Source organism: Cydia pomonella, chromosome 3, assembly GCF_033807575.1.
Source record: "Cydia pomonella isolate Wapato2018A chromosome 3, ilCydPomo1, whole genome shotgun sequence".
Taxonomy (NCBI): domain Eukaryota; kingdom Metazoa; phylum Arthropoda; class Insecta; order Lepidoptera; family Tortricidae; genus Cydia; species Cydia pomonella.
Genome location: NC_084705.1, coordinates 4,897,628 through 4,924,917, shown reverse-complemented (window position 1 = coordinate 4,924,917; position 27,290 = coordinate 4,897,628). Strand labels below are relative to the sequence as shown.

At 38.4% G+C, this 27,290-nt stretch overlaps 1 protein-coding gene and 2 long non-coding RNA genes across 3 annotated transcripts; all 3 read left to right on the top strand.

The window, feature by feature from the left end:
• Window positions 1–1,224, top strand: LOC133516618 (uncharacterized). The gene has a single exon (XM_061849631.1). It carries the CDS (start codon window positions 1–3, stop codon window positions 1,222–1,224), a length of 1,224 nt encoding a protein of 407 aa, XP_061705615.1.
• A 7,424-nt stretch (window positions 1,225–8,648) lies between these two features.
• Window positions 8,649–26,740, top strand: LOC133515876 (uncharacterized). Its single transcript, XR_009799119.1, has 2 exons — window positions 8,649–11,965; window positions 22,616–26,740. It is a non-coding gene; the product is annotated as an uncharacterized LOC133515876 (long non-coding RNA).
• On the top strand, window positions 16,119–19,053 carry LOC133515875 (uncharacterized). Its single transcript, XR_009799118.1, has 3 exons — window positions 16,119–16,768; window positions 16,923–17,168; window positions 17,716–19,053. It is a non-coding gene; the product is annotated as an uncharacterized LOC133515875 (long non-coding RNA).
• Window positions 26,741–27,290: the final 550 nt, after the last annotated feature.

Below are 27,290 nucleotides of genomic sequence, written 5' to 3'. Positions count from 1 at the left end.
ATGTCCTCGTCATCTATCTTAAACATTGGTGAGAAGGTGTTATTCGATGACAGTATAGAAAGTATAGAATTTCACCCATACACTCCGTATAATGACTCTTTCAAAAACAACGATAACATCCACATATGTATCAACCGTCAAGATCTAATTCTACTACCGAGTCAAAGTCAAATATTAGTGGAAGGCACTGTGGAGAAAGGCTGTCTACTGGTCAACAATGGTGCTGCTTTTTTATTTCAAGACATTCGTTATGAATTGAACGGTGTGGAGATTGATCGAGCGAGAAACTGCGGCATCACATCCACCATTAAGGGACTAATCTCATACACCAAGGAAATGGACCATAGTCTTCAGACAGCGGGGTGGGAAGTTGGTGCTAAAAAGATACATGACAAGTTTACATTAACCATACCACTATCTCATTTCTTGGGTTTCGCCGAGGATTACAAGAAGGTAATAATGAATGGGAAACACGAGTTGATATTAAATCGCGCCAGTATAGATGTAAACTGTTTAGATTTAGCACCCGTTGATCCGAATACGGTACCAAAACCGCCGACTCCAAATGGTGAGATTGAAATCACTCGTGTCACATGGAGGATGCCAGTCATAAAAGTATCTGATAAGGAGAAACTGCGCTTAATGTCGTATGTTGAGGGCAGCATACCAGTTCAGATAGCGTTCCGCACGTGGGAACTGTATGAATATCCCATACTACCTTCCTCAGAACGTCATATTTGGTGCATCAAGACTAGTACTCAGCTGGAGAAACCTCGCTATCTCATTGTTGGTTTCCAAACGGCACGCAGGAACGACAAGACCAAAGATATGAGTATATTCGACCATTGTAATCTTACCAATTGCAGGGTGTATTTGAACGCACAGTATTATCCATACGATCCTTTTTCGGCTGAATTTAAAACAAACAACTATGCGCTCTTATATGACGCATTTACCAATTTCCAACGATCGTACTACAGCCGTGATCATACCAGCCCTCAAGTAAATTATGCTCATTACAAGACACACTCTCCATTAATAGTCATTGACACGTCCAGACAGTGTGACAGCTTCAACTCGGGAGCTGGTGCTATTGATATTAAATTGGAAATGGAGTTTAAAGAGAATGTACCTGCCAACACCACGGCATACTGTCTCATTATCAATGATTCACTGTTTGAGTACAACGCTCTCACCAGTGCCACACGTAAAATCATTCAGTAGAGCATTGACCACCCTCAATTGTAAACGTGTCTTGGAACTTTGAAAATACGTTTAAAAAATGAATTATTCAAACATTTTTTTACCTTCTTACACACCGTCGATTGATTGTTCCGGTGCTGGTGATGGTTGCTGTGAGCTGAGCAAGAGTGTCTACAATCTCAAACGCTGTCCTGCTGGTGCAAGTGCTCCGATTGCAAATATCCATGTATACTTAAAGTTGCAGTTTATTCAAGCTAAAATCAGATTACATACCTGTGTCAGTTTTAATGGCCATTATGAACTCACCTGTGAAGAATGGAATGCAATGTTTGCGGAAAAAGTTGACGTCATTGGAAACTTCTTTCATAGCCCAATGTGTGTTTCACCAGAGCTGATTCAGTGCGATCGTCTTCGGATGTGTATCTCTCCTGTACCGTTACTTTTACTCAGCTGTGACAATGAACCGGTGACGAACACACACCCCTTGGTGATAAACCACATGGAATGGAGTCATATCGAATGTGTTATGGAGTGTATTAACGCACGTATCGGATACTTGAACAAAATAAAGTCTACCTACGAAAACCGTCTCAACTTCTTCAAGAAACATTTCAAGATATATCACCCCGCTAATGTTCAACATGCACGCAATATTATAGGTAGTTTGTGCAATGTAAACGATATTGTCGACTCTGAAATCAAGTGTTATGCCACCGATATTTTGTGTAATACCTATATTTTCAATTGAAACGGTTAAAGTTTCATGAAAATAAAAATAAAAAACAATAACTAACCTATTTATTATTTATTTTAACATAGAACCCTTATCTTTCTTCCTCCCCTACACCAATGCAATTGTAGGCTGTACAGTAATAACGCGCAGTCATAATTGAATATTACGTCTTTTTTTTCTACTCACAAAGTGGGTTCACCAGAGTATACTTGAAGATATGTAATCATTCACTTGTGTTTGGTCGACGGGAAATCCCCGTTTTCTCTAACCATTCTCAGTCAAGCCCGATGATGCAATAATGACTCACTCTGTCGACACGTGCAAATCATGTGTGGGCGTCGCATGGCGCGTCGCCGGCCAGGCTCCCCTTCCCCGCTTCGCCGCGCACCGCAGACGTCAGCGCACGAGTCGAGGTCGACCTCGACACGTGCAAATCATGCGTGGGCGCGGCGCCGGCTAGGCTCCCCTTCCCCGCTTCGCCGCGCACCGCAGACGCCAGCGCATGGCATGATGCAACTCACTTAGTTGCCCGCAGCCCGCCTCACGGCACGACCGTACCGTTGTCTGAGCGAGTGAATTGAAGCATCACCATGGCGTTGTTACATCATTGCAACTTTTGTAACGAAGATGTATTATCAAACTGTTTGATATCTCATTCGGAAAGTGACCGCCACATCCTGCTTTGTGCACAAGAAAAGTCTGCCGACGGTGCTGTTTACATTGTTGACAGTGCCTTCAAGTGCAGAATAATTACATACCGGATTAATGGGAGTGCAGACATTTTGGATCCTAAAATGTATTTGTTGAATATTGGAGAAACGCTTGAAAAGCTGATTACCATTGAACTAAAAACACATAAACATGTAAAAATAAATGTTGAACTCTTTGGTACTTTTGTGAAAACCAATGCTGAAGGTGAAGTGATACGTGATCTAAAGTCATTCAACACAAAAAACGTGGCTCTGCATAAAGACTGTATGGATTTTCCATCGTATTTTGAACAAATATCCTTGTGTATTTCCAAAAAATGTGAAGATTTCGACGAAAGGGACAGCGGTTGGGGTCTCGAGAAGATTGAGTTTCTCAACGTCAACGTTAACAAATATCAACCACTCAAAGGATCTACATATATACCACTGCCACCCGAGGTGCAATCGAAGAATGCATGTGTTAACGTGAAAAATCGTGATAACAAGTGTTTTTATTGGGCCATCATTAGTGCTCTCTATCCAGTTGATAAAAACAGTGATCGTCCCTCATCGTACCCACATTATACAGACATTTTTAACGTGACAGGTATAAAAGATCCGGTTTGTCTCTCGGACATTAAAAAGTTTGAAAAATTAAATAAAATCAGTGTTAATGTATATGGTATTGATACAGATAAGAAAAGGGATGACAGGGGTCTGACTATTGTACCTCTACGTATTTCGAAAATGTCTTGCGAAAATCATGTAAATTTGTTATATTTTGAGAGAGGTGATGTTTCACATTATTGTTGGATTAAAAATTTGTCTCGTTTAGTGAGTTCGCAAATTAGTAAGCATGGAAAAACAACATGGATATGTGATGGGTGTTTACACCCCTTTGCAAATAAAAATAAACTAGATCGACACCGAGCAATTGGTTGTGGGGACCAGTTTCACCGTGACGGGGTGGCCTAGGGGTTCATGACGTTAACTGGCTAAAGACGCCCCGGTCAGCTAAAGACGCTGGTTCGAATCCGACCTTCGCCACTGGAGGCCACCTCGTCACTTTTTGTTTGTCGTACACGTACAAAGTGGTGCCATCTATTTTAGCGAAGTTTTCCCTCGGGAGATAAATACCTTAAACATAGAAAGTAGCGCCAACTGGCGAGGATATATGCACAACTACCAAGGGGCGCAGGGGCCAGGGGGCAGCGGCGGGGGAGGGGGGCGGGGGGGGGGAGGGGCGGGGAGGCGGCGGGGAAGGGGGGGGGGGCTAGTGGCGCCATCTAACGGATCTTTGCCGAACTACCAAGTGGCGCAGGCCAGGGGCAGCGGCGGGGAGGGGGGCGGGGGGGGAGGGCGGGGAGGCGGCGGCGGGGAAGGTGGGGGAGGGGGGGTGAGGGGGGAGGGGGGAGTGAGGGGTGAGGGGGGAGTGAGAGAGGGGGGGGGAGGGGGGAGGGGGGAGAGGGGGGGTTGGGGGGGGGTGAGGGGGGAGGGGGAGAGGGGGGGTTGGGGGGGGGGGGTGAGGGGGGGAGGGGGGGGGGGGGGGGGCGAGGGGGGGGGGGGGGGTGAGGGGGGGTGAGGGGGTGAGGGGGGGGGGAGATAAATACCTAAAGTGAGCTGGAATCGGCATATCCTCCCTACTCCCGAGAAGAAAAATTAATGAAACGAAAAATACAATCGCGTCTCCGAAGAGATAGACTTAAAGCGGATCCCGACAAATACGCGGCCGTTAAGCGAAAAGAGCGAGAGAGATACATTGAAAGAAAGAGACAGGGCAAAATTTTACCTGTCAGTGAATTACCACCAAAGGAAAGGAGAGCTGTTAGGGAGAGAAACAGACAAAATTTTAGAGCTTTTTATCAGAAACAAAGTTATGGAAGATGATATCTTTTCCCAAAGCACCGCATTACGAAGTTATTTCAGAATAGTTACAAATTTACAATGCCTTTCTATAGTTTTATTTATTTACGTTTGGTTTGGTTATTAGGAAATTTAAAAGGTTTGGTATTGTATTAAAGAATTAAGTAAATTTATTAAATACATTTTTAGCACTTGTTTAAAATAATATATATGCTTTTTTAAATGATCAAATAAAGCCTTAAAAATTATCCAGCTTGTATATAAAATATCCATAACGCAGGCTTCGTTAGAACTTCAGAAGAACTTGTTTCAATTATTTTATTGATTTAATCTCTAACCGCCCAAAGACCTTTAAAAAGATCTCCCATTCCATCCAAATTTGATTTTTTATTTTGGCAAATCAAAATTGCATTTTTCTTAGTGTAAGGCCTGAGTGAAAGATCGAGTGGGGTGTGCAGAGGGGCGATATTTGCTTGCATTATTAAACTCGTTCTCCGGTCCGATTACCATACTCAGGTATGTATGATATTATTGCTTGCATCAGAAGCTTAGTCTTTTTTTTTGACGGAGTGTACTTACATCCCCCTCGGCCCCGGGAAGGCTTTTCGTGGAGGGGTGTGTGGGACTCTCCGCTCCTTTTCCATCTCCTGAGGAGAGGGGGGAGAGCTTGACCCTACCCACTAAACCCACTTCGGCGTTTTACCCTCTTTGCCGTTAGCGAGGGCGCGCTGGGTCTTCCACCACATTCCACCACGGCGCCCTCCGGCAGAAGCTTACTTCATGAGCTAACTTTAAGCAGATGTGAATATGACAAAGCGAGGGACTGTATTAACGTCACACACTATAAACGTCATATTTTCATATAAACTATCAATGGCTACACTTTGTCTTTACAAATGCCATGTAGAGCTAGCTTGATCTGACTCTAGACCTCAATAATCTATTCCCTTTCAGGAGCTTTATTCCTCCGCTCCGCTCGCGGCGCACGCACGCTCTGCTACAACGGTTACCGCTACGTGCGTCACCGTAACCACGGCCCCAAGACCCGCTGGCAGTGCGCGACGCACCAGCGGTTCGGCTGCAAGGGCAGCGTGTTCACTGTCAACGACGTCGTTGTGAAGGTCAGCGGCGATCATAGCCATCCGCCGGAGACGGAGGTGGTCGTCGAGCCACATGTTTTTGTGGGGAAGGGGCTCTACACGTAGGAATTGATCCCCTTATTCATAATACTCAAACCTTTTACAAATATCTCTGTTAAATTTTGGCTTTTTCTGACAAACAGAAATTTCAAGATGTCAGGTGACAGGAAGATGACAGGGACACACGAATATCAACAATTATGTGGAAGGTAGAGGCAAGGAACAGAAAATCCTTAGGCAGCATTGTTGCAAAAGTGTCCAGCTGTCAGCTATAAATAATAGTTCCGAATCTCCCCAGAGTAACGCTTGAGTAGCTAAGAACCTAGGCGTTATTGACGGAGTGAAGTGCGCTGTCTATGATTAGATTTTTTTCTCAATCATTCTAGGTATTGAGCGCCACCTATTTATGGTTTTTTGTCGGACACTTTTTGGTATATGGAGATTCCGTTCCTTGCCTCTACCTTCCATAAACAATTTGTTAGATTTGACAAACGTTTATAAAATACTTAACGCCTTAAATCAATGGGGAGATAGGGGACTTTTGAAAATTGCCGGTATGTAACTACAGAAATTAACTTGAAAAATCAGGTTTTTTTTTTCTTATCTGCTATAAAAGATGAAAAACGAGCCTTTAAAGCGAAAGGGGACGGCCGGCTCTCCATTTTCGTCTTAATCACGCAAGATGTAAAGCGACGAAGACGGGGTTGGTTGATCGAGAACTCGCCGGACGTGTAAGTAAATAAGGATTTCCACACAAACCTACTTTAGAAACTGTACCAGATTTGTTATGTGTATACAGTTTTTCGTCGCAAAAATGGTTCCGTAATCTCAGCACTTTTAAATATCATACTTTTATAAACTTCCATACGTTTTGTATGATCTCATGTGCCATTAATATCTCAAGAGGTTAATAATGCATATACAAATAAAAATAAAAAATAACCCGTAGCTTTAAGTAATAATAGGCATACGTTAATCATACGTGTGAAGACCTATGTGGATCTCATATTGTATTTACAATTAGTATAATGTAGAAATGTATACCTACGTATTCTCCTATTAGATTTTGTAGCTTCATACAATATTTGATGTTTTGAAAAAGACCAGTTATTCAAGACAACAAATAAGTACTTTATATTCACTTTAATTGATGTTCTAATTTGTACTTAGAAAGTCCGATCAAATGTTTAATTGTAAATATTATTATTATATACAACGTATATTATGTATTCAATGTGATATTATTATTCTCTAATCATGTTCAAATAAGGCGATGTACCTTACATTGTACAGCTACAAAACCTTTTATAAGCGCAGAAGGCACTAGGTAGCATTAATATATAAATTGATTAAATAGAGAACTCGTTTTACTAAGTAGACATTTTTACATGAATTATTCATTAACGGTAATGCTTAACGGTATTTTAATTACTGTATACGTATTATAAAAATATTTTTAAGTTATTTAGGCTAACACATTCAATGTACTAATCATATTCCCTCCACAGATCGCCCAACATTCCACACTTCGGCAATGGGTGCTCGCATCATGAATCACAAAGGCCACCAGTACACCAGGCACTCCGTCTGCTCCTCCAGGGTCAAGTGGCTCTGCACCGAGAGCCGACACAACAAGTGTCACGCTATAGTGGTCACTATAGGGTGTCGAGTTGTCGACTACCACCATAAGCATAGTCATCCACCGTATCAAATGAATTTAGTTAAAGAGACGTAAGGTAGAGAAATGTTTAGCGCTTGGCGTTCCAATTTTAATTAAAATGTTGATTTTGCATTTATTAAACGATCTCTTAGTAACACTTTCAAAGTAGATTAAACTGTCCAAGATAAAAAATGAGAGATGATGACAGGTAGTTATAGCTGCCCCCTGCCCTGCATATAAATTTGTTTACTGGGTGGGTCAACTATCTCTGCAGCTCACTGTACCGTGGAAGCTTTACTTCAAAAATAATAAAATAGCTGTGAAAATAGATTAGTTCATTGAGTCAGACCAAGATAAGTTGGCAGCGATATTGACGACCTAGACAGTGTAGGTGTTACCTATTTTAAACGTCAAACTTGTAAGAAATTATGCCGTTTAATTAACTGTTGTACAGGCTGGGCTATTTAAATTCGCTACTAACTTAGCTCGGACTGACTATAAACATTGTTGTTAGATATTCTGAATGTATTAAGTAATTGCTATCATCGTGTAAATTAGAGTATATAATTAGGTAGATTTAAAGTAGATAGGCTCAACAGGTCAATTCCTGAATTATGTTATAAAAGCGCATTTGATTACAGTATAAAAAAGCCATGTATATAATAAGTAAGTATAATAATTAATAACAATTGCTACGTTACGATGGTCCCTCAAGTGGTATAACTAATTATATTATATGTCTACATATACAATCATATGAAAATAATTACTGGTTTTATTTACGGTTAATACGTTATTATAAATGGCGCCTAACTATGCCTATCGCCTTTTTTCCTACTCAAGTTTTAACCTTGTGGCCTAATGAACAAGAATTCCTGATGCTTTCTTAAAGTTGATTCATCACACAGAATGTGTTTTTAGCTACAACGGCTTAATAAGAATGCTACCTAGCTACCTACTTAGACCACCTACATATGCAAGAAACACTGATATATAAACGATAAGATATTTCGTGCCATCCACGATGACGCGGAGATTTGTCAAATCTAACCTTTAACAAAAAGTCATTACGGGTCAAGGCAAGCGTCGTCGTGAATGACACGATCTATAGTTTCACTGTCCAAGTGCCAATTTTGTAGAATAGATTCCACGTAATACATAATATCTATTTTCCCAAATTTCAGCCTAACAAGGCCGTTTAGGACAGTCAAGACAAATCAAAGGTGCAACAATAAAGGTGACTGCAGCGCAACAGTCTTGATGCTGATTTATAGATTCTTTTAAATTGACATTGATGTAATTTGTACTGTAATCATATGTTGTGAAATAAATAAACCTAAATCTAAATCTAAATCTATACTTAGGTTGAATTAAGAGCTGGCTGAAATTGTACTGAGCTCTCTAAAATCTCACAGCTACAAGACATTTTTTACACGCTAATTATTACACTAACATTCTACCAATATCAGAAGGCCTAGAGTTCTTCACGAGCAGCCGCGGCACCGAAGTGATCCTCAACGGTTTCTGATTCACCTTCCACCACAGCTATGGAATCAAAAAGATGGCGATGCTCTAAATAGAGCTACAGAAAAACAGCTAAATTTATAGAACCGTAATAAACTTCGACCTGTGTATTTTTTGCTTACTGGACCCGGGTACGTCATGAAACTACGTCCAAAAGAGAGGTATGGACATTGTGAATGTCATCTCGCTTTGTGTGGTAGGGCACAGCACAGAGAATGTCATTTCAGATCTAAATCAGAGCCCAACTGGGGCAGTACCTCCACCTTACAAAAAACCACAGCCAAATAACACTAGACCCTACTCATAGTGATGTGTTCCTGCCGGTGAGTAAGGTTACCAGAGCTTAACAAGGGTGCGGAGTGTTAGGGTCGGCAATGCGCATGTAAATCCTCTGGAGTTGCAGGCGTACATAGGCTACGGAGACTGCTTACAATCAGTTGGGCCGTATGCTTGTTTGCCACCGACATATTATTAAAAAAAAGAATGAGGTAAAATATTTAATTTGCCTGGCGAACCTTAAAAATAACCTTACACTACAACAAAACTGTCAAACGAAACTTAAACATATTAAGAAATGCACATGCCGTGTTCACTAATATCCCACCTTGTTTCAGAAGGAGTCCAATTTTTTAAGACCCTCGGAGGAAAAGAGGTTTTACTCCACAATGGCTTCAAATTCACGTATCATCGTAATATCAACTGTGGAAAACGGTGGAGATGCTCCAGGGAATGCTTAGGCTGTAAAGCAGTAGTATTTACGACTGTTAATAATTATATCTTAGTGTTTAAGAACGATCATAACCACCCACCACAAAATAAGGCTTTTTTAAACATGTGCAGAGATATCTAGTATTTTTAACCAACTTCAATATTCCAAAAGAATGATGACATCAATTTTGTGTAATCCTGTATTTTCAATGCAGTTGTGTCGTAAAACCGGAAATCAGATCTGGGCACCCTTGATGGGATGGTGATGACCTGGACGTGTACCTTAACGGCTGGCTGAAGATTACTCAATATCGAGACGGATAGACGTTGAGGGTGGAGGCCTTTGTCCAGCAGTGGGTTACCAATGATACCATGTAACCTATTAATAATAATATATCTGTGAGCTTCTCCTCAAAGACATGACCATTTGCCAGCAAGTTCGGCGAAACAGAGGGCCCTCTCGGCCGCTAAGGTTGACTATAAGAAGGCCTGTGATTTGGTGTCTCACACATGGCTGAGAAACGTATTGGAGCGGTATAAACTTAATGCAGCTTTAATAATTTCCTTCCTAACCGCATGTATGAAGTAGTGGACCACAGTCCTTGGTCAACCAGTAGGCGGGGATGACCTGCAGGATTTTTTAAGGATCGAGCGACGAATATTTCAGGGTGAGAGTCTGAGTCCCCTGTGGTTCTACCTAGCTCTGAATCTCCTTAGTACCCTGCTGAAGGATTCAGGGTTAGGTTGTCGGCTTCAGAGAGAGGGTGAGGTAATTTCTCACCATCTGTACATGGACGACCTCAAACACCAAATAACCAAGTTTTGGAGGTGCTATTTGTTGGTGGTATTGAAAACCAAAGAAATGTTCTTGTAAAGCCATCAAAATGGAGTTTGGTGTCGATAAGAGTGCGATTATGCATATACAGTGGTGGAAAATAGATTTTTTTTTTCAGTTTTAGTCAAGATCAACAAATTTACAACTTTCTGAGACAGTATCGTTCAGATCGATGTCTGAATCAGAAACCTACAATCGTGCTAATAGATTGATCGCAGCGCCGGGCCGTGCTCGTCAACTTGACCATCCCCCATGATGAGAATATTGCGAAAGCTGAGAAAGATAAGTACAGTAAATACCTAGACTTTGCTCACGAGATAACCGCCATGACTATGGGATGTTGATTCGACGATCATTGTTTCGATAGCCGTTTCAGCGAACGGTCCCATAGCAAAGTGTCTCAACCAACACCTTGATGGACTCTCGCTACGTGGCTGGCTCAAGGGTCAGATGCAAAAGTCGGACACAGCACGGATAGTCCGGCGGTTCCTCTCTCTGCGGCCCTAACCACCGGCAGTTTGGGCCCTGCCCTGCTGCTGGCGGTGCCCCTAGTATAGGTTATTTGTGTGTTTATTTGTACTGATTTTGTATTATAATTTTATTTTCATATTGTAAAAAACCTAATCTGAGACATTAAACGAATAAAGACGATAATAATATAATATACTTAATGTTTGTTACTTCAGCAGTGGCAGCATGTTTCCATTTTTATCGCTTGTCACTATGCCCGTCACTTTCGCACTTACATACTTGTTAGACCGTGACAGGCATGGTGACAAATGATACAGAGCCGACCATCTTAGCCCTAAAGAATCCCGTTATTTCTCAATAGATTTGTTTGTAAGAATATACATCAGATTGATCCCATTTTTCCCATTTAGCAGGATATACGAAAGTACTCCTTAAATTGGGATTTTCGTATGTAATGAATCATTTATTCTACATTATAAAACTGGCATTTAATGAAATGGTACTGCATATGGAGACCAGAATGAAACACTTCAACGACAGGTATACATATTTGGGAATTTGTCTTCGTTTTGTTCAGCAAGTTAGGTTTTTAATCAAAATTTTTGACAAATTCGACTTTTGATGATGGGTTGGTTCCCTGTGGGATTGCGAAAACTCCTCAAAGGATTTTTTTAAGCATCATCTATAAAAGAAGCGTTTCAATTTTAACAGTGCTTTTTGATGAAATGAAATCGCTGAGGAAGGTCAGAATAGAACTCCTCCACGACAAGTATTTTACGTGTTAATGCTGGGTAATTGTTATTGTCATAATTTTAATGGTATTAAATCTCAGATTTATAACCTCATATTTATTGTTTTGTGAATTCGGTTTTTTTCTCGCTTCGTCAAGGCAATACCTACTACGAGTATTTCGGGTGATGCGTATCAACTGTATCGTACACATGCTCACTAACATCCTTCCAACTTTCAGATATACAGTTCCTCAAAACCACGAAAGGCCGCGACGTATTGCTCTACAACGGATTCAAATTTTCGTACTATCGCACTGAGGCCACTGAGAGCAGTCCCAACGAAGTCAAGAAAAGATGGCGATGCTCCAAGCAGGGTTACAATGCCTGCAGCGCCGTGGTTTTTACGACTGTTAGTAATGATTTCTTGGAGTTTAGGAATAAGCATAATCACCTACCGGAAAGCAAGACTAGAATCATGCGGGATGTGCAGTTGCCGACTGTGGCACAGACGATGGATGAATTAATGTATATGTCATTGAAAGCGTCTGGGCCTTGTCACCGAGGTAATTTTAGTTGGCATGTAATTCCAGCAGGATCCAGAAAATAATACATTTAGTCATTCCAGGCGATAATTGAAATATTTGTCCATTAAGCTACCAGCGCGAACCAATAATATTATATAACTATAGATGGGTTATACTCATATATACAGTATAAGAACTACAACAAATGCTTCCATATTTAATTCTATACCGACGAAGAAATTTGTTATTTTTGATAAGTTTTCACATTCTATTCATCGTTGTCATACTCATTGTTTAAGCTTGTGTCTTTCTCTTTCGGTGTGCGGGAGCTTGTTAACACATGCACATTTCTAGTTTGTACTATTTGTACAAGGTAAGCGCGTCAATATTGGAACGCCTGGTTATAGGCTGGTTATGAAACGCATATAACCTATCGGTCATGAATGCAATGCGAATATTAATCAAAAATAACAGATTCCTTTGTAGGTATAGAAAAAAAAATGTAACATCAAGTAAAGTTTTTATTCCTGTATTAATGGCCTTCACTAAATTAAAAAACTTTGTCTCACTCCCTGGAGTGACGAAAGTAAGCTTGTTCGAGCTGCTGAGGTGAAATAAACATTTTGTTCCTAATCTCCTGAAGTTTTAACATTCACTGCCAACACGCAACCCGAAAAGACACCAAAGTGTAATAAACTAATAAAAACCGGCCAAGTGCGAGTCGGACTCGCGCACCTAGGGTTCCGTACAAACCTGTAGGTATATATTATTATATGATGTAACTAAAAATTTACGGTTTTCGCAATAGGGTTGTTTCCAATTTTTTGAAACGCTTGTATTACGTTCTATATTAACTAAAACTTGCCCTAAAATTCAACTTTTATACTAAAAACGGCTTTAAATATGTTAAATCCACAAAATATATTTTGACAGATGCTTTCGCGCCCAAAACGCTCTTTGAAAATTGTGTGACGTCACAGTTTACGGTTTGACACATAACTACATACACACGTAGAAGATACGAATTGTCAACTGACATTTGTCATTTGTTGTTTATCGCCTAACTGCCAACAGTGTCAATCCGAGAGTTGTGACGTCATCAGAATCTTCAAAGACGTTTCGAGTTTGGTCACGTGACGTGTGCCAAAAGATATTTTAAATTCAATATTTACAAAAATATGGTCATTACAGGTCCCCTAAAAGTAGTTTAACATGTTTTTATAATCCAAAAGAATTTATTGGGATACAATTCTGCCCTAAGATTTGTAGATGGAAACAACCCTATTGTTCCTATATCTGTGCTATAAGACATTTCTTCGTACCAAATTTCAAGATGCTGAGTTCACGGGAAGTACCCTGTAGGTTTTGATTCCCTTGCGAGTGTCAAAAATTTGCGGATATTTGCGGCATAAATGGCTGTATCTTTTGATTGCGTTGGCTTAGAAGGTTGACTTTTTCACAGCTCCAAGGGACGGTAGACCTGACTATTTGATACCTATAAATTCCAGCTTGATACCTCCATGCGTTCCTGAGAAAAAGGGTCTTGACAGACAGACATACGGACGGACGGACGGACAACAAAGTGATCCCATAAGGGATCCGTTTTTTCCTATCGACGTACGGAACCCTAAAAATGGTTCACTTTGTATTTCTCTTGAGTCTCGAGGTAGCTTAAAATATATAACTGCACTAAGTATGATATTCATTTTGATCTCAATACCAGTAACAGGCTCTAGGTAGGTACCGCGATACTCAATACTTTGCGATAGTTATCAGTATCCATAGTTTCATATTTCATTGTTTTATTTTTAGGGTTCCGTAGCCAAATGGCAAAAAACGGAACCCTTATAGATTCATCATGTCCGTCTGTCTGTCCGATTATGTCACAGCCACTTTTTTCCGAAACTATAAGAGTTTATACTGTTCAAACTTGGTAAGTAGATGTATTCTATGAACCGCATTAAGATTTTTACATAAAAATAGAAAAAAAAAACAATAAATTTTGGGGGTTCTCCATACTTAGAACTGAAACTCAAAAAATCTTTTTTCATCAAACCCATACGTGTGAGGTATCTATGGATAGGTCTTTAAAAATGATATTGAGGTTTCTAATATCATTTTTTTCTAAACTGAATAGTTTGAGCGAGAGACACTTCCAAAGTGGTAAAATGTGTGTGTCCCCCCGTAACATCTAAAATAACAGAATGAAAAATCTAAAATAAATATTTTTTTTTTGCGTCATAAAATTTAAAAAAAATTTTTTTTCATCAGACCCATACGTGTGGGGTGTATCTATGGATAGATCTTCAAAAATGATATTTAGGTTTCTAATATATATTTTTTCTAAACTGAATAGTTTGCGCGAGAGACACTTCCAAAGTGAAAAAATGTGCCCCCCCCCCCCCTGTAACTTCTAAAATAACAGAATGAAAAATCTAAAAAAAATATATGTTACCACCTACCTACCTACTACTACCTTGTTACTAGTACCTTGCAAACTTCCACCGAAAATTGGTTTGAACGAGATCTAGTAAGTAGTTTTTTTAATACGTCATAAATGGTACGGAACCCTTCATGGGCGAGTCCGACTCGCACTTGGCCGCTTTTTATTTAATAGGATCTTTAGAACACTGTCATTTCAATAGGGATGTTGCCTGATTTTAACTTAAATTATTACACACCATGCACGAAATAATGCACCGAAATATTACAAAAACCTAGGCCGCAGTTATTTTCAGACATAAATTATATTTATTAGATTCAAAAGAACCAGTAGCCAAATATTGTACGCCTCTGTATTAAGTCAGGATATGGCCAACATGAACCTGTTATTACTTAAGACCTTTGTAAACCCATAACCTTGCAATAAAATATTTTGATTTTGAAGAGTAGGTAACTTGACCGTGATGTACTGATGTCATAAATAGTTCTGTTTTTCATATTGGTAGGGGAGCTCAGGAGGGGATTTTTGTAGTTACTCGATGAGTGATATCTTGCTACCCCGTGGAGTCTACCTTAACAACTTTTAGCCGTCTATGTTGGTTCGTTTGTTGGTTGGTGAGGGGTTCGTGGGGGGCTAAAATGTCGTTAAAAGATTGTGACTTTGGTCATTTTGGTCCTAAATAGTTTATGCTATAATTTTTTTGTGTTATTGGAACGAAGTTCCTTATCGGACGGTTGGCGGATGGGGGCTAGGCGAAAAAAAGTGTAAGATTTTTCCATCGCGGCCATCTTTTGTTTAAATTCTTTCTCGAGAATAAGTAGCCTAATTTCACCGACTTATATATATCCTATAGTGGTGCATTTGGAGAACAGTCGCTTAGAAACAGGTGGTCGGATCGTCGCCGGGTTTGATCCCCGGACGTGTATGCCGATATTACTTTTAATATTTTTGTGCACTTGATTTTCATATTTTTGTTTGACTAAGCGAGTGTGAAGCTTGACATAAGCGTATCAGTTTCAGCTTGTACAAAAATGTTTTCTTATGTTTGGTTGTTGTCCCTGCTTGTAAGTTGCATTACTGAACTGATTTATTTTGTCGATTAATTTTTGATTTGTTTTTGTACTTGTCAATCATATAGTTCGTTTATCAATAATAATATACTTCATTCCAACCGACTGTTCCAAGACACTCACGCATTTTTTACTTAGTCTGACAATTATTTTTCCGCATTTTCTTAATCTGACGGTTACAATCTGAAAATCGGGTTTCGGAGCGCCGTACGCGAGTAACTACGTACACATTTAGCATTGCTTGCTCCCCAGCTATATAGATTCCATAATGGCTAATCGTTTTGACAGTTCAAAAAAACCGGGCAAGTGCGAGTCGGACTCGCGCACGAAGGGTTCCGTACCATTATTTATAAAATCGGCAAAAAAAATATGTTAGTTGTATAGGAGCCCCCTTCAATATTTATTTTATTCTGTTTTTAGTATTTGTTGTTGTAGCGGCAACAGAAATACATTATCTGTGAAAATTTCAAATGTCTAGCTATCACGGTTCATGAGATACAGCCAGGTGACAGACGGACGGACGGACGGACAGCGAAGTCTCAGTAATAGGGTCCCGTTTGACCCTTTGGGTACGGAGCCCTAAAAAGAAACCTGAGAAAGAAACTGATTTTACTAGTCAGTAATCGATTTATCGTAATTGACATAACGATACGTTGATTGATTGTAAAATAAAATATATGCATAAATTAACCATCTTAAGAAGAAGTATCATCATAATTTCTGCATGAAATTTTTAATCTTATGACTTATATTCGTTGATTTATTTATAGCTTTTTATTTGCCGTCAAATTATTGAGTCGAGTCGAATCGATTACATTGGAAATTTCGAAATGGTGCAACACTGAATTGTCTATAGCGCTCAATGGCCTCAATGAATTATGTCATGGAGACTTGAGACGTCAACGTCATATCAACGTCAAGTCAACGGATTTTTTCAAGTATTTTGCTGTGAACGCTTATGTTTCGTGGAGTATTATAATATGTTAATTATTAATATGAATTCCAAATACGTCGTATTCGGCCCCTCTGTGCAAAAATACAACAATAAAAACACTTTACAAATGTGTTTATTCAAAACAATAAAAAATAATAAGAGATAAGTGTTTAATTAACAGAGCGCAGACCGGCACCCACTGAGTCTAGTTATGACTTCGTCAATTTGGTTGTGTGAAGGTGTAAGTATTACTATTGAATGATACCTACTCCGTGTAATTTAAAATCTTAGTTTTTGAAATGAAACACATAAGCCATTTATTGAGGTTATGTTTGTTTTGACCTTAGCTGTAATTTCAACGGACTACTACTACATATTTATTTTGATCTTTTCAGTTTACAAATGGTATGGAAAATTACTTGCAGTATCATGTGATGAGGAAGATGTCAAAAGCGAGCTTGAAACCAGGATGTATTCCCACAATATTTTCATCTCAATTGTCAACCAGACCAAGAACCACAAACATCTGTTACTATAGAACAAAATATGACAGCACTCAAAGTATGTGTATCGTCTTTGCAGTATGGGGACCTAATAGAAGAGAGTGAATTCTAATGAAATTGCGTCTTCACCAAGTCCAGGTACATATTTTTTTTAAAGATTTATATACATACAGTACAATCTCACTAATCCGGCACTAATGCTGGCACAAGAGAGCCAGATTACTGGAAGTTGGAGCAAATCTACTTATTATATTCTTGTGGTTTTTAGTATGATGAAGCAATACACTATATTAATATTCTAAATTCAAAGAAAATTGTATTGTTATCTGGATTTTAGGCATTTATAAAGATATTTGAGAGTGATCATGTAAACGCATTTAGTAAATTTGGTCATGATTGCTGGCACCCCTATTTTAGTGCAGAATTACTGGGTGTACTGGACCATAGAAGTGCCAGATTACTGAGATTTTGCATATATTGTATAGTCAGGGTTCATTGCAACAAAAAAATTTAAAATGTTACCTCCATTTGCAAATACTTTGGTATAGAACTTGTAAAAAATTTCATATTTATTTTGAGAATAAGCATTGTCTGTGGTTATCTATACAATGAGACTGTTTGGATAATTAAATGTTTTGACTATAAGAGACATTTTAATTCAAATTAATATGTAATTTTTTTTTAGGTCAGCGTAGGAAGGATGACGTTCCACAGTTGGAATTAGTTCAGGCATTCATACCAAAAAAAATACAGAAGTTAAGCGACTCAATACAAAGTTACATCAGTAAACCGGATGACGTCCCCATCAAACCCACACCATTGTTTTGTCTCCATATCGCTATTTACAATAATAATTGTTGGTTGAATAGTAAAGGGCCCAAACCCAAACCCAGTAAATTGATAAAAAGTATTGACAAATCTGTAAGTGATAAATACATTCTGTGACGCGCACTGTGCTAGAGTTCTGACTCGACTAAGACAAGTCTGATTTTAAAAGTCAAACTTCTACAAAATTATGTCATATAAGTTGCACTACATGTGCTATGAAAATCATTGCAGACTTATCTTAGTCTAACTCTACTTAAAACGATTAGAAAAACTCCTGCATACTTGTTTGAATATAGTGCTAAGCTAATACTTTTACTGACTGTATGGTAAATGGTAAAATATTGATATGGGTAAAGTGGCAGAAATATGTATACACTACTCTAATATATGGGCTATAAGGTTGTGTATACATATTTTTGGCTCTTCGATCGTGTCGATGTTTTCAGACGTGACTGTACATAACAAATAAAATGATTGAATGGTTACTTAACCATTAGGTACTTACCTATTACACCTGTAGTGCCTATACCTGTTATTGTAAAGAAACGTTCATAAAATTGGGTTATTTGCACTAGTTACCTCCAAGTTGTTACAAGTGACAATTTTTTTCTCACCAACAGGTGAACACGCAATAGACACTTCGGAAAATTTCCAAATAAAATGGTAAATTTTCCGAAGATTCTATTGTGGGGGCCCTCTTATGTGTAGGCCCCGGGGCTGTAGCCCCCGGTTGCCCTCCCCTAAATCCGGCCCTGGAAATACCCATGAAATTTACTATGAGTAGTATGAGTGCAATATGAAATAAGCAGTTATGATTTTACTTGATAAATTGTTAGTATGGGGAATATTTTATATTATATTATAAAATATTTTTGGTTGGGGACTGAAAATCAGTGGTTTCACTGAGTCTCATCCATTTTACTCAACAAATATTTGTAAATTCTACCAGTTTTTTTTTATTGTACTTGAAATTCATTGTTTTGTATTGGTAAATAAATATCTTTATAAGGAGTCTTTGCTTTGGTTGTTCTTAAAGCCTGTATTTATTTTATTTATTTAGCAATGTAGCCAATGTAGGTATGTGTACTTTAAAATACAAGCACATTATACCTAATTAATTATATTTAAAGTATTTTTAAATAAATTGTTCTTATGTATTTCAGAAATGCCAAATATTAATATACTATCAAGACATTTTCTGCCTTTTATTTAATAGGCGCGTCCACACAGAGCGAGCATACGTGCGAGGCAATTTCCTCACGCACAAACCAGCCTTTTCCTCGCCGGAGCGCGTCGCCTTTTCCTCGCTCTGTGTGGACCCGCCTAATAGTTAGTCTATAGAGTCTGTGCGGAAAGACAAGAGTTGTGGAACATAAGGAAGCCCATACTTTCCACGACTCTTCTCTTTCCGCCCAGACTATGTATATTTAGATAAGTATGTAAATAGATTTCAAAAATATTGAGCAGTTGTTTGTCAGGTTTCACATATATTCATTTTTTTTCCTCTATAGTTTGCTTTTTCTTTTACAAGGTGTACTTAACAAGAATGTTCTGATTAGGAAAAAGTAATAAATAAATAAATAAATATTATAGGACATTATTATTGTTCTACTTTTTGTAATCAGAACACGATATGCCCTTAAACAGATCCCCACTATTTTTGTTAAATCCTGTACAGGTACTATATTAGCCAGATGGAATATTGGAACGTGTATGAGTAGAAAAGAAACAAGTGAGCCGTAGGAAATTATTTTTATTTGCAAAATTTTAATAATAATTATATCAACAAATTTAATAGCACCCTTTTATAATGTTTTTTTATGATATAGGAGGCAAATGAGTAGACGACTCCCCTGATGGTAAGTGATTGCCATCGCCCATAGACACTCGCGCAACACCAGAGGGGTTGTAAGTGCGCTGCCAGATTTAATGCGCGAGTGCATTCTTTTTCTTGAAGGTTGAAGGTCGTATTGGTCTGGAAATACCGCAGGCGACAGTTCATTGCAGTTTCGAGGCAAGAAGGTTCTGGAGAAACGCACAGTGAAGGACTGCCAACCATCTAAGTGGTGAAGATTCATAATCATTTATTTATCATATTTATAATACAACAGGTTAAATCATACAATTTATTTATTAACTGTAAAATGGGTTGTTCTTGGTTGATAGAAATGGCGTAGGGCGATGGCGGAAATAAGCAGCAGGAATTAAAGCTAGACGCATACACGTGGGCGGGCGCGTGTCTATACCCTTCGCACAGAGCGCGGGTCGGGTCAGCGGCGGGCCCGCGGCGCGGTTTGAATGCTCGGCGGAGAGTCCTACGCAGCAGACTACATAGGACTCGCTGCCGAGCATTTCTGCATTAAGGTCCATTTTATTTGTAATAAAATACAACGTAAATGAAACGCTCGCACGCGCCCGTCTTAGCGCGACGATTAGCTTATTGGCAAATGTACTTAATGTACGTATCACAAAAAAAGCGCTCACGACTTATCCCGCACCCGCGCGGCCTGTGTGTTGATGGTCCTATAAAACAAGCTGATGAAACGCGCCGCGGACCCGCTTGATCACGTGCACGCCCGCAAGCTTTATCTGAACAATTCCTCGGAGCACTCCCCGTGCAAATGCAGAGCGAGGCTACATCTCTACGCACCGCCATAGAGTCAAGCCGATCAAATACGCTGGCAGCCGACCATTCGAGTCGCTCTTCGGTTCAGTCGACTTATGCGGTCCCGCGGGAGAGGCTGGTACCTACTGGGGTGACCCTGCCCATAGCTGAGAATAGTATTCAAAGTGTGGGCGAACCTGCGCCTTATAAAGCTGTAGGCGGTGGGCCGGTGTGAAATACTGTCTCGAATCGATCTGTTGAGTTTCCAGAGTTTTTTTGAGGCTTATGTGGCCTTACCCTCTAAATGGACGCGGAACTGGACTTCACTCTAGATGTCGACGCCAAGGATTTCGATACCGGCTGTGGCAGTCAGGGGAGTAGGTACTCTCAAAACGAGGTGACACGACAAACTCTAAATTTTTTGCGGTACCTAAAGTTCCTAAACGCGCAAATCTGTGTTTAGGATTTAACGAACGGGTTGACTTAGCCCATTCAGGGACTTTTTTAGGGAAGTCATGATTTCAGACACGAGTTTGTTTCGGCTCTCGATGACGTTTTTCCTAGAAATATTGGTGCGGTCGGTGTAGGAGGCATCACCCGTACTATCATCAGCGTAACAGTGAATGCCGCTGATTTGCAGCATGTCATTGTATGCAGGTTTTTTTTTAAATAGAATAGCATGCGATAGCACATGGCCTTAGTTGTTAGCAGCATTGACAGACAAAACAATGGGTACCTATGGTGTACCTACACATTTTGTTACCATAAGGGAACTATTACTCTAATTAAATATAATATTTATTTCTCATCACATGTAATAAGAGTTATAATAATTACTTTTTTATTTATACTAAAGTTACTATTGGCTACACGAATGTAGGTATCCCGTTTGGAGCCCCATTAGATTCAGATACTGCATTTGCACATAAAATCTTATTTTATTTTTGCTGTTGGTTTTTTTTTCCATTGACTTATAACTTCGTAAAGAAGGGCACTAAGAACTGGGCCAGTTCGTTGGTGCCTAATTCCCGTTTGCGTACTATCGCGACCAGTGTGAAGTTGTCACTACATATATCATCATATTCATCATCATAACTTAAGAGTTCTGCTCTTGTCGGTGGAGTAATCGCCAATCATTTCTTTCTTGTGCCAGTCTTAATTTTCTCATACGACGCATTATTTTTTATTCGATTGGGCTGAGGTAAGTAATTCTAGAGTAGGTAAACAGGAGAGGCAAGATGTTAGAACACCTCATACGGCATGACAGTTTTTTCCTTAACATTCTGGAACTCAGGATTGAAAAGACAAGTGAAGAGGAAGTTGTCACTAATTACGCCAAGGGTAGAAGTAACTGAGCGGGTGAGATATTCGAAATAATATAATATCTAGGCGCTACTTACCGCTAACAGCGTGTTCAACGTTTTGAATACCTCACCCTTAATACCTGAAACCCGTATGTTTACAGGATTTTTGTGAACTGTTTGAGACTTGAAAGTAAAAATCTAAAAGTTGCATGCTGCATTTTTACCGGTATCTAAGTATTCATCAATGCCCTCCGAGTTCAATATAGCAATGCGTTCAGGATGCTGTTGGGTTTGTCGCGCTACTGTAGTGCATCAGCCATGTTTCCAGAGGCGCGCACGGATGGCTTTCACGCCACGCCATTATGCGCAAATGGGTCGCCTCGATGGCAATTAGGGCGCGATCGAGCTCCAATAGCATCCTCAAGGCATTAACAAATCGTTGAGACTGTCTACTCACTAAAGTACATGTCAGATCCCGGAACTCCCGGATTGCATAACACAGTTGAATTTAAGAATTTAATTTAATAATTCATTCTATTTTTAATTTCAAAATTATTCCTATCAGGACATGCTTATATTATAAATAAATTTAATTTTGACATATTGTAAATAATTTTAATGTTAATTTTAAATGTAATGTTTAAATGTGAATTTCGAATTTTAATAATCTTCATTTTATTTTGTGATTGTTTAAATGTCAATTTGACTTGATGTGAGGTTTTTTTAATTTTAATTCTTTATTTTTAAACTTTATTTGTAATTTGCTGTATAGATATATTATGGGCTGTGTGTCTGCAATAAACGTTTACATTACATTAATCCTAATAAAAAACCCTTCTTCTCCCCAGCTATAATCATCGAAGACATGAAGAACAAGCGTTACGTCCTTCTCAACGGCTTCAGATTCAGCTTACATACCAATAACAACGTAGGCCAGAGATGGCGCTGCGTTCGCCACTGGGACGGCTGTCATGCCTTCTGCTACGTTGATGACGACGTCCTTGTAAAGGCCACGACACACCACAATCATAGCGCGGGAGAAGGAAAAAGGCATAAGAAAATTACCCCTTACAAAACACGAATTCTACGAAACAAATTGAATTCTGGTCTAGAAAGGAATGAATTATAAGAAGACAACTTTCAAACCCACTACTTACTAGCGCGGCACCATTATTTATGTATTTACTTTTATCGCTCACTAATTTAATTTGTAATGGATTGTTGTTTTTTCTCATATAAGTGACTAATTGTTATTATTTTGAGAAATAAATCTTTAAACGGAAACCTGTGGTACATTTATATCAGTGCCTGTGATAGTTAAAATTGACGAACAACATTAAAGTAGTCTAATGTTTTACTACTCATCAATACCTTGATTTGTCATAACCATGGCACACTTGGCGCAAACATATAAAAGAATCTCAATAATATATATGAAGCCGTACAAGAAAGTTTTATTACAATGTAAGAAAAATGCAAAGTCTTGAAAAAACATGAAGTAAACTGCTAATAATACTATCTTGTTCCATAACGATAATGTAACACACCAATACCCACCCACACACCAATACACCCACATTCCTATTTTCCTAGCCAACCTCATCAACCAAAAACCAAGAAAAAATTTGGCAGAACAGACTTTAAATTTTCTTTTCTTTCACGTAAACTACAAAAAAAAATTGTTAACTGCTTCATTGAATATGTTATTCGTTGAATATGTAATGGAGGCCCACGTTAATGTAACATGTTTTTATTTTTATTTAATAGTCAGTACGGATATGATGGTCGTTCTTGTCTACGTGACAGCGTGATAAAACGGTGTCCGTCACTTGCATTGCAGTTCCGCAGTGTTAAAAAGTGACAGGTATCAATATACCTTTTACGTTATTACGTTTAACGATATTTCAAACTACCTATAATATATGAAATGTAATTATATAAAATTCAGTGCACGTATACATAATGTACCTATATATGATATACTCGTATGTAGAGTACGTATATGTATTGTAAATAGGATAAGATAAATTTTAAAAATGCATATTTGACGACCTAACTCGCCTAGTGGGTAGTGACCCTGCCTATGAAGCCGATGGTATGGAAGGCTATATTATATATATTAAGTATGTCGTTACCCTTAGTACTTAGTACCCACAACACAAGCCTTTTTGAGCTTACTGTGGGCTTAGTCAATACAATTTGTGTAAGGATGTGCTGTAATATTCAATGATTTATGTTCGTTAGATAATTTGTTAAAAAGGGAAGGGAATACTTTTAAACATTTTATGCAATTTTTGCATTTTATGCAAGAGTAGGTACTGGTGGCCTAGCAGTAAGAGCATGTGACAGGTCGCGGGTTCAAACCCCGGTCGTACCAATGAGTTTTTCGGAACTTACCTATGTACCAATTATTATTTGATATTTACCAGTCGCTTTTCGGTGAAGGAAAACATCGTGAGGAAACCGGATTAATCTCAACAAGGCCTAGTTTACCCTCTGGGTTGGAAGATCAAATGGCAGTCGTTTTCGTAAAAACTGCATACGCCAAATATTCGGATTAGTTGTCAAGCGGACCCCAGGCTACGAGGCTAGACGACGCGAGGAACAAGAAGAAGATTTTATGCAATTTTTGTTATATAATGTTTATTTTTTACTTTTGTTTTATTCTTTTAATACCTACACATACACACACACGCACATAAATTATATAATACACTTATTTTACAAAAGCTACTTTTTTCTAAAAATAAGTTACTAAAGATTATATGGCTTTTATTAAATGTGTCGAAGTGTAGTCAAAGGTCCCACTTTGTCGCTTACCATAAGGACGAGATTTGCTTGTAGCTTTATACATATAACCTGTGAAAGCGTCCTTATGGCAAGCGACAAAGTGGGACTTTTTGCTTGGAAACGAAACATATTTCTAGAAAGCTATGTGAGAGGACTGTTTAAGGTCAGGAAAATGCTAGAACTTATAATGAATTGTATGGCTTCCAGGAGAAGTGGAGTGCGTGTATCAGCGGCGCGGGCGCCTGTTTTCTTTCCACGACCTTGAAATTGTGCTGCACCAGTGCTCCAGTGATTAACCTGCTCCGTTAAGAACCGCTGGCTGTTGGGCCTGAAAGATTCTCAGCGATCACGTACTGATGACAACTGTTGAATGAAAAGAGCATGCGACTGGAGATTACCTTTGACCAGGAGTGAACATGTACCAGCGGTTTGATGATTGTTTTTATTGTGTTCACCTGCGGCGTCTATGTGAATGCCACAAAAGTCAATGTTTTAAGCTACACAATAAGAGATTGCTTGTATCATGGTTTACTATCATTAAAATAATCTATGTACTCATCATACAAGTTGCGAAGTTTTACGGGTTTGTTTTTAATTTAGAAAAGAACATTTTAGTGGATAGTGTTTTTATATCAATCCTGAACATCACTTTAGTTGTAGTTGGTAATTTATTAGTAACAGATATTGTCAACCGCTGAGCGCTGTAAAATCTTTATTTGCCACGATAATTAATAAAAAATATTGTTATTAATTTCGAAAAGAATTGGGATAGTTGCCATAAAAAAATTTTGCAATGATCAGAGACCGTCTATAGATTAGGTTAGATTAGGAATTCCATATTATTTTCACTTAAAAATGGTACAAATTAACAAAAAGATCAACAATTGTATACCAAATATAAAATTCTTGTTTGAAATTAGAGGTTTAGAAAATGAAACGTATACATTCATAGCATAACGTGGGAGGTAGACGTTATGCTATGTATACGTAAGTATACACAACAAAATGCTGTCAATTCAAATGAGCAAGATTGACCATTGAATTACAAAACTGGAGGCGAGGCGTTACTTATTGCCTTAATGGCGACAATAATTATTTAGACGAGTAAATGATATCATAAGGTTTCAAATAAAAGATACAAAATATGATATTGTTAAGAATACAACAATATTAATAATTGTACGTCGAGAAATGTACAATGTTACAGTACTGTCATTTAAGTGAACATGAACTAGTGTTGTGATATGACCACAAGATCGATGTCATGTCGTGACTTGGACTAGCTACTTGCCACGATAACTAGGTATATATTATATGCTACTATAAGTACCAATTTTAAGAGAAGGAAATGTGAATATAATTGTATGTTAATAAATATTAAATTTTTAGCTCAAGTAAAATGCAGGCATAGATTTTCGATATTATACCATTTATAGTCCTCCTCATCGATTTCGATGACGGCGATCTTAGCAATTACGGATTACGCCGATTAAGTATGGGCCCTAATGTGGCTGGCCAGGCCGAACTTGGTCTTACAGACTCGACTCTGTCATATTTGTTTACATTATTTGCAATTTCTATTCAACTTCACTTTATTCTGCTATGTTTATATTTTACTTATATACATATATGATAAATGCAAGGAGGTATTTACCTTGTCAATAACTTTTAAGGGTAAGAAAAAATGGTCGTGCATGTAGAGGATTTTTTGAACATATGGTTCATACTAGAACATTTTGTTATAAAGTGACATAAATGTACAGTCAGCAGCTAAAGTAATCAGGCAGAATGATGCGTTCTTAATAACCTGCACACAACCTACACAAGTTGTGTTAAGTTCATTCTGCTACTGACTTATATGCCAGAAGTTGAACTGTTTTAGGATTATTAAGATTTTTCCTAGTCTACAATTTAATAATTGCTTATTTATATCGCTTGCGTTAATCGAATGCTTCCGAGCTTTGAGCTCTATTTGTAAGGCCACAAAGTGCCATATTCTATAAGACTACGCGGTGCAGTAGGTACCGCTTTATCAACCCAATACAAAATGTTCCTTTTTTATTAATAGTGTTGCTTTTGTTGTGTGATATATTTAAAAGACATATTATTAACTGTTTGTTAAATAGCGGTTTTGGTGACAGATTGTTTGTTTTTCATTAAATTAGAATGATTCGATGTGCTCATTTTGCTTATTGTTTCACTCAACACCTATGCTACGCCTAGGCAAGCAAGCATATGGACCGCCTGATGGTAAGCAGTCTCCGTAGCCTATGGACGCCTGCAACTCCAGAGGTCTCTTGCAACTCAATTTACTCACCGGCACGAAAAAACAGGTAATTAAACAGATCATAATTAACTTAGGTAGCTTATCATAAAGTATCTATCTCATACCTACAATTCAGTTTTACTACGAAACATTTTAATTAAAACAAAACACTTTGAGTAGGGTAATTAAACGGATCTTAATTTATAGAGACTAACTTAGTTTCTTGTTTGCTTAGCTAATCATAATTTCTTGTTTGTCGTATCTCATAAATACAATTCAGTTTATCAACATTATTTCTTATTTTAGAATTAAAAATACGTACTTAAAACATAAACCTTTTTACCCAATTAAAATATTACAGCGACTCGTCGTAAAAAATAGTTAAAAAAAAGCGGCCAAGTGCGAGTCGGACTCGCCCATGAAGGGTTCCGTACCATTTATGACGTATTAAAAAAAACTACTTACTA

Excerpts from the sequence above, each read along its gene's own strand:
- LOC133516618 (XM_061849631.1), top strand. The coding sequence starts at position 1 with ATGTCCTCGTCATCTATCTTAAACATTGGTGAGAAGGTGTTATTCGAT.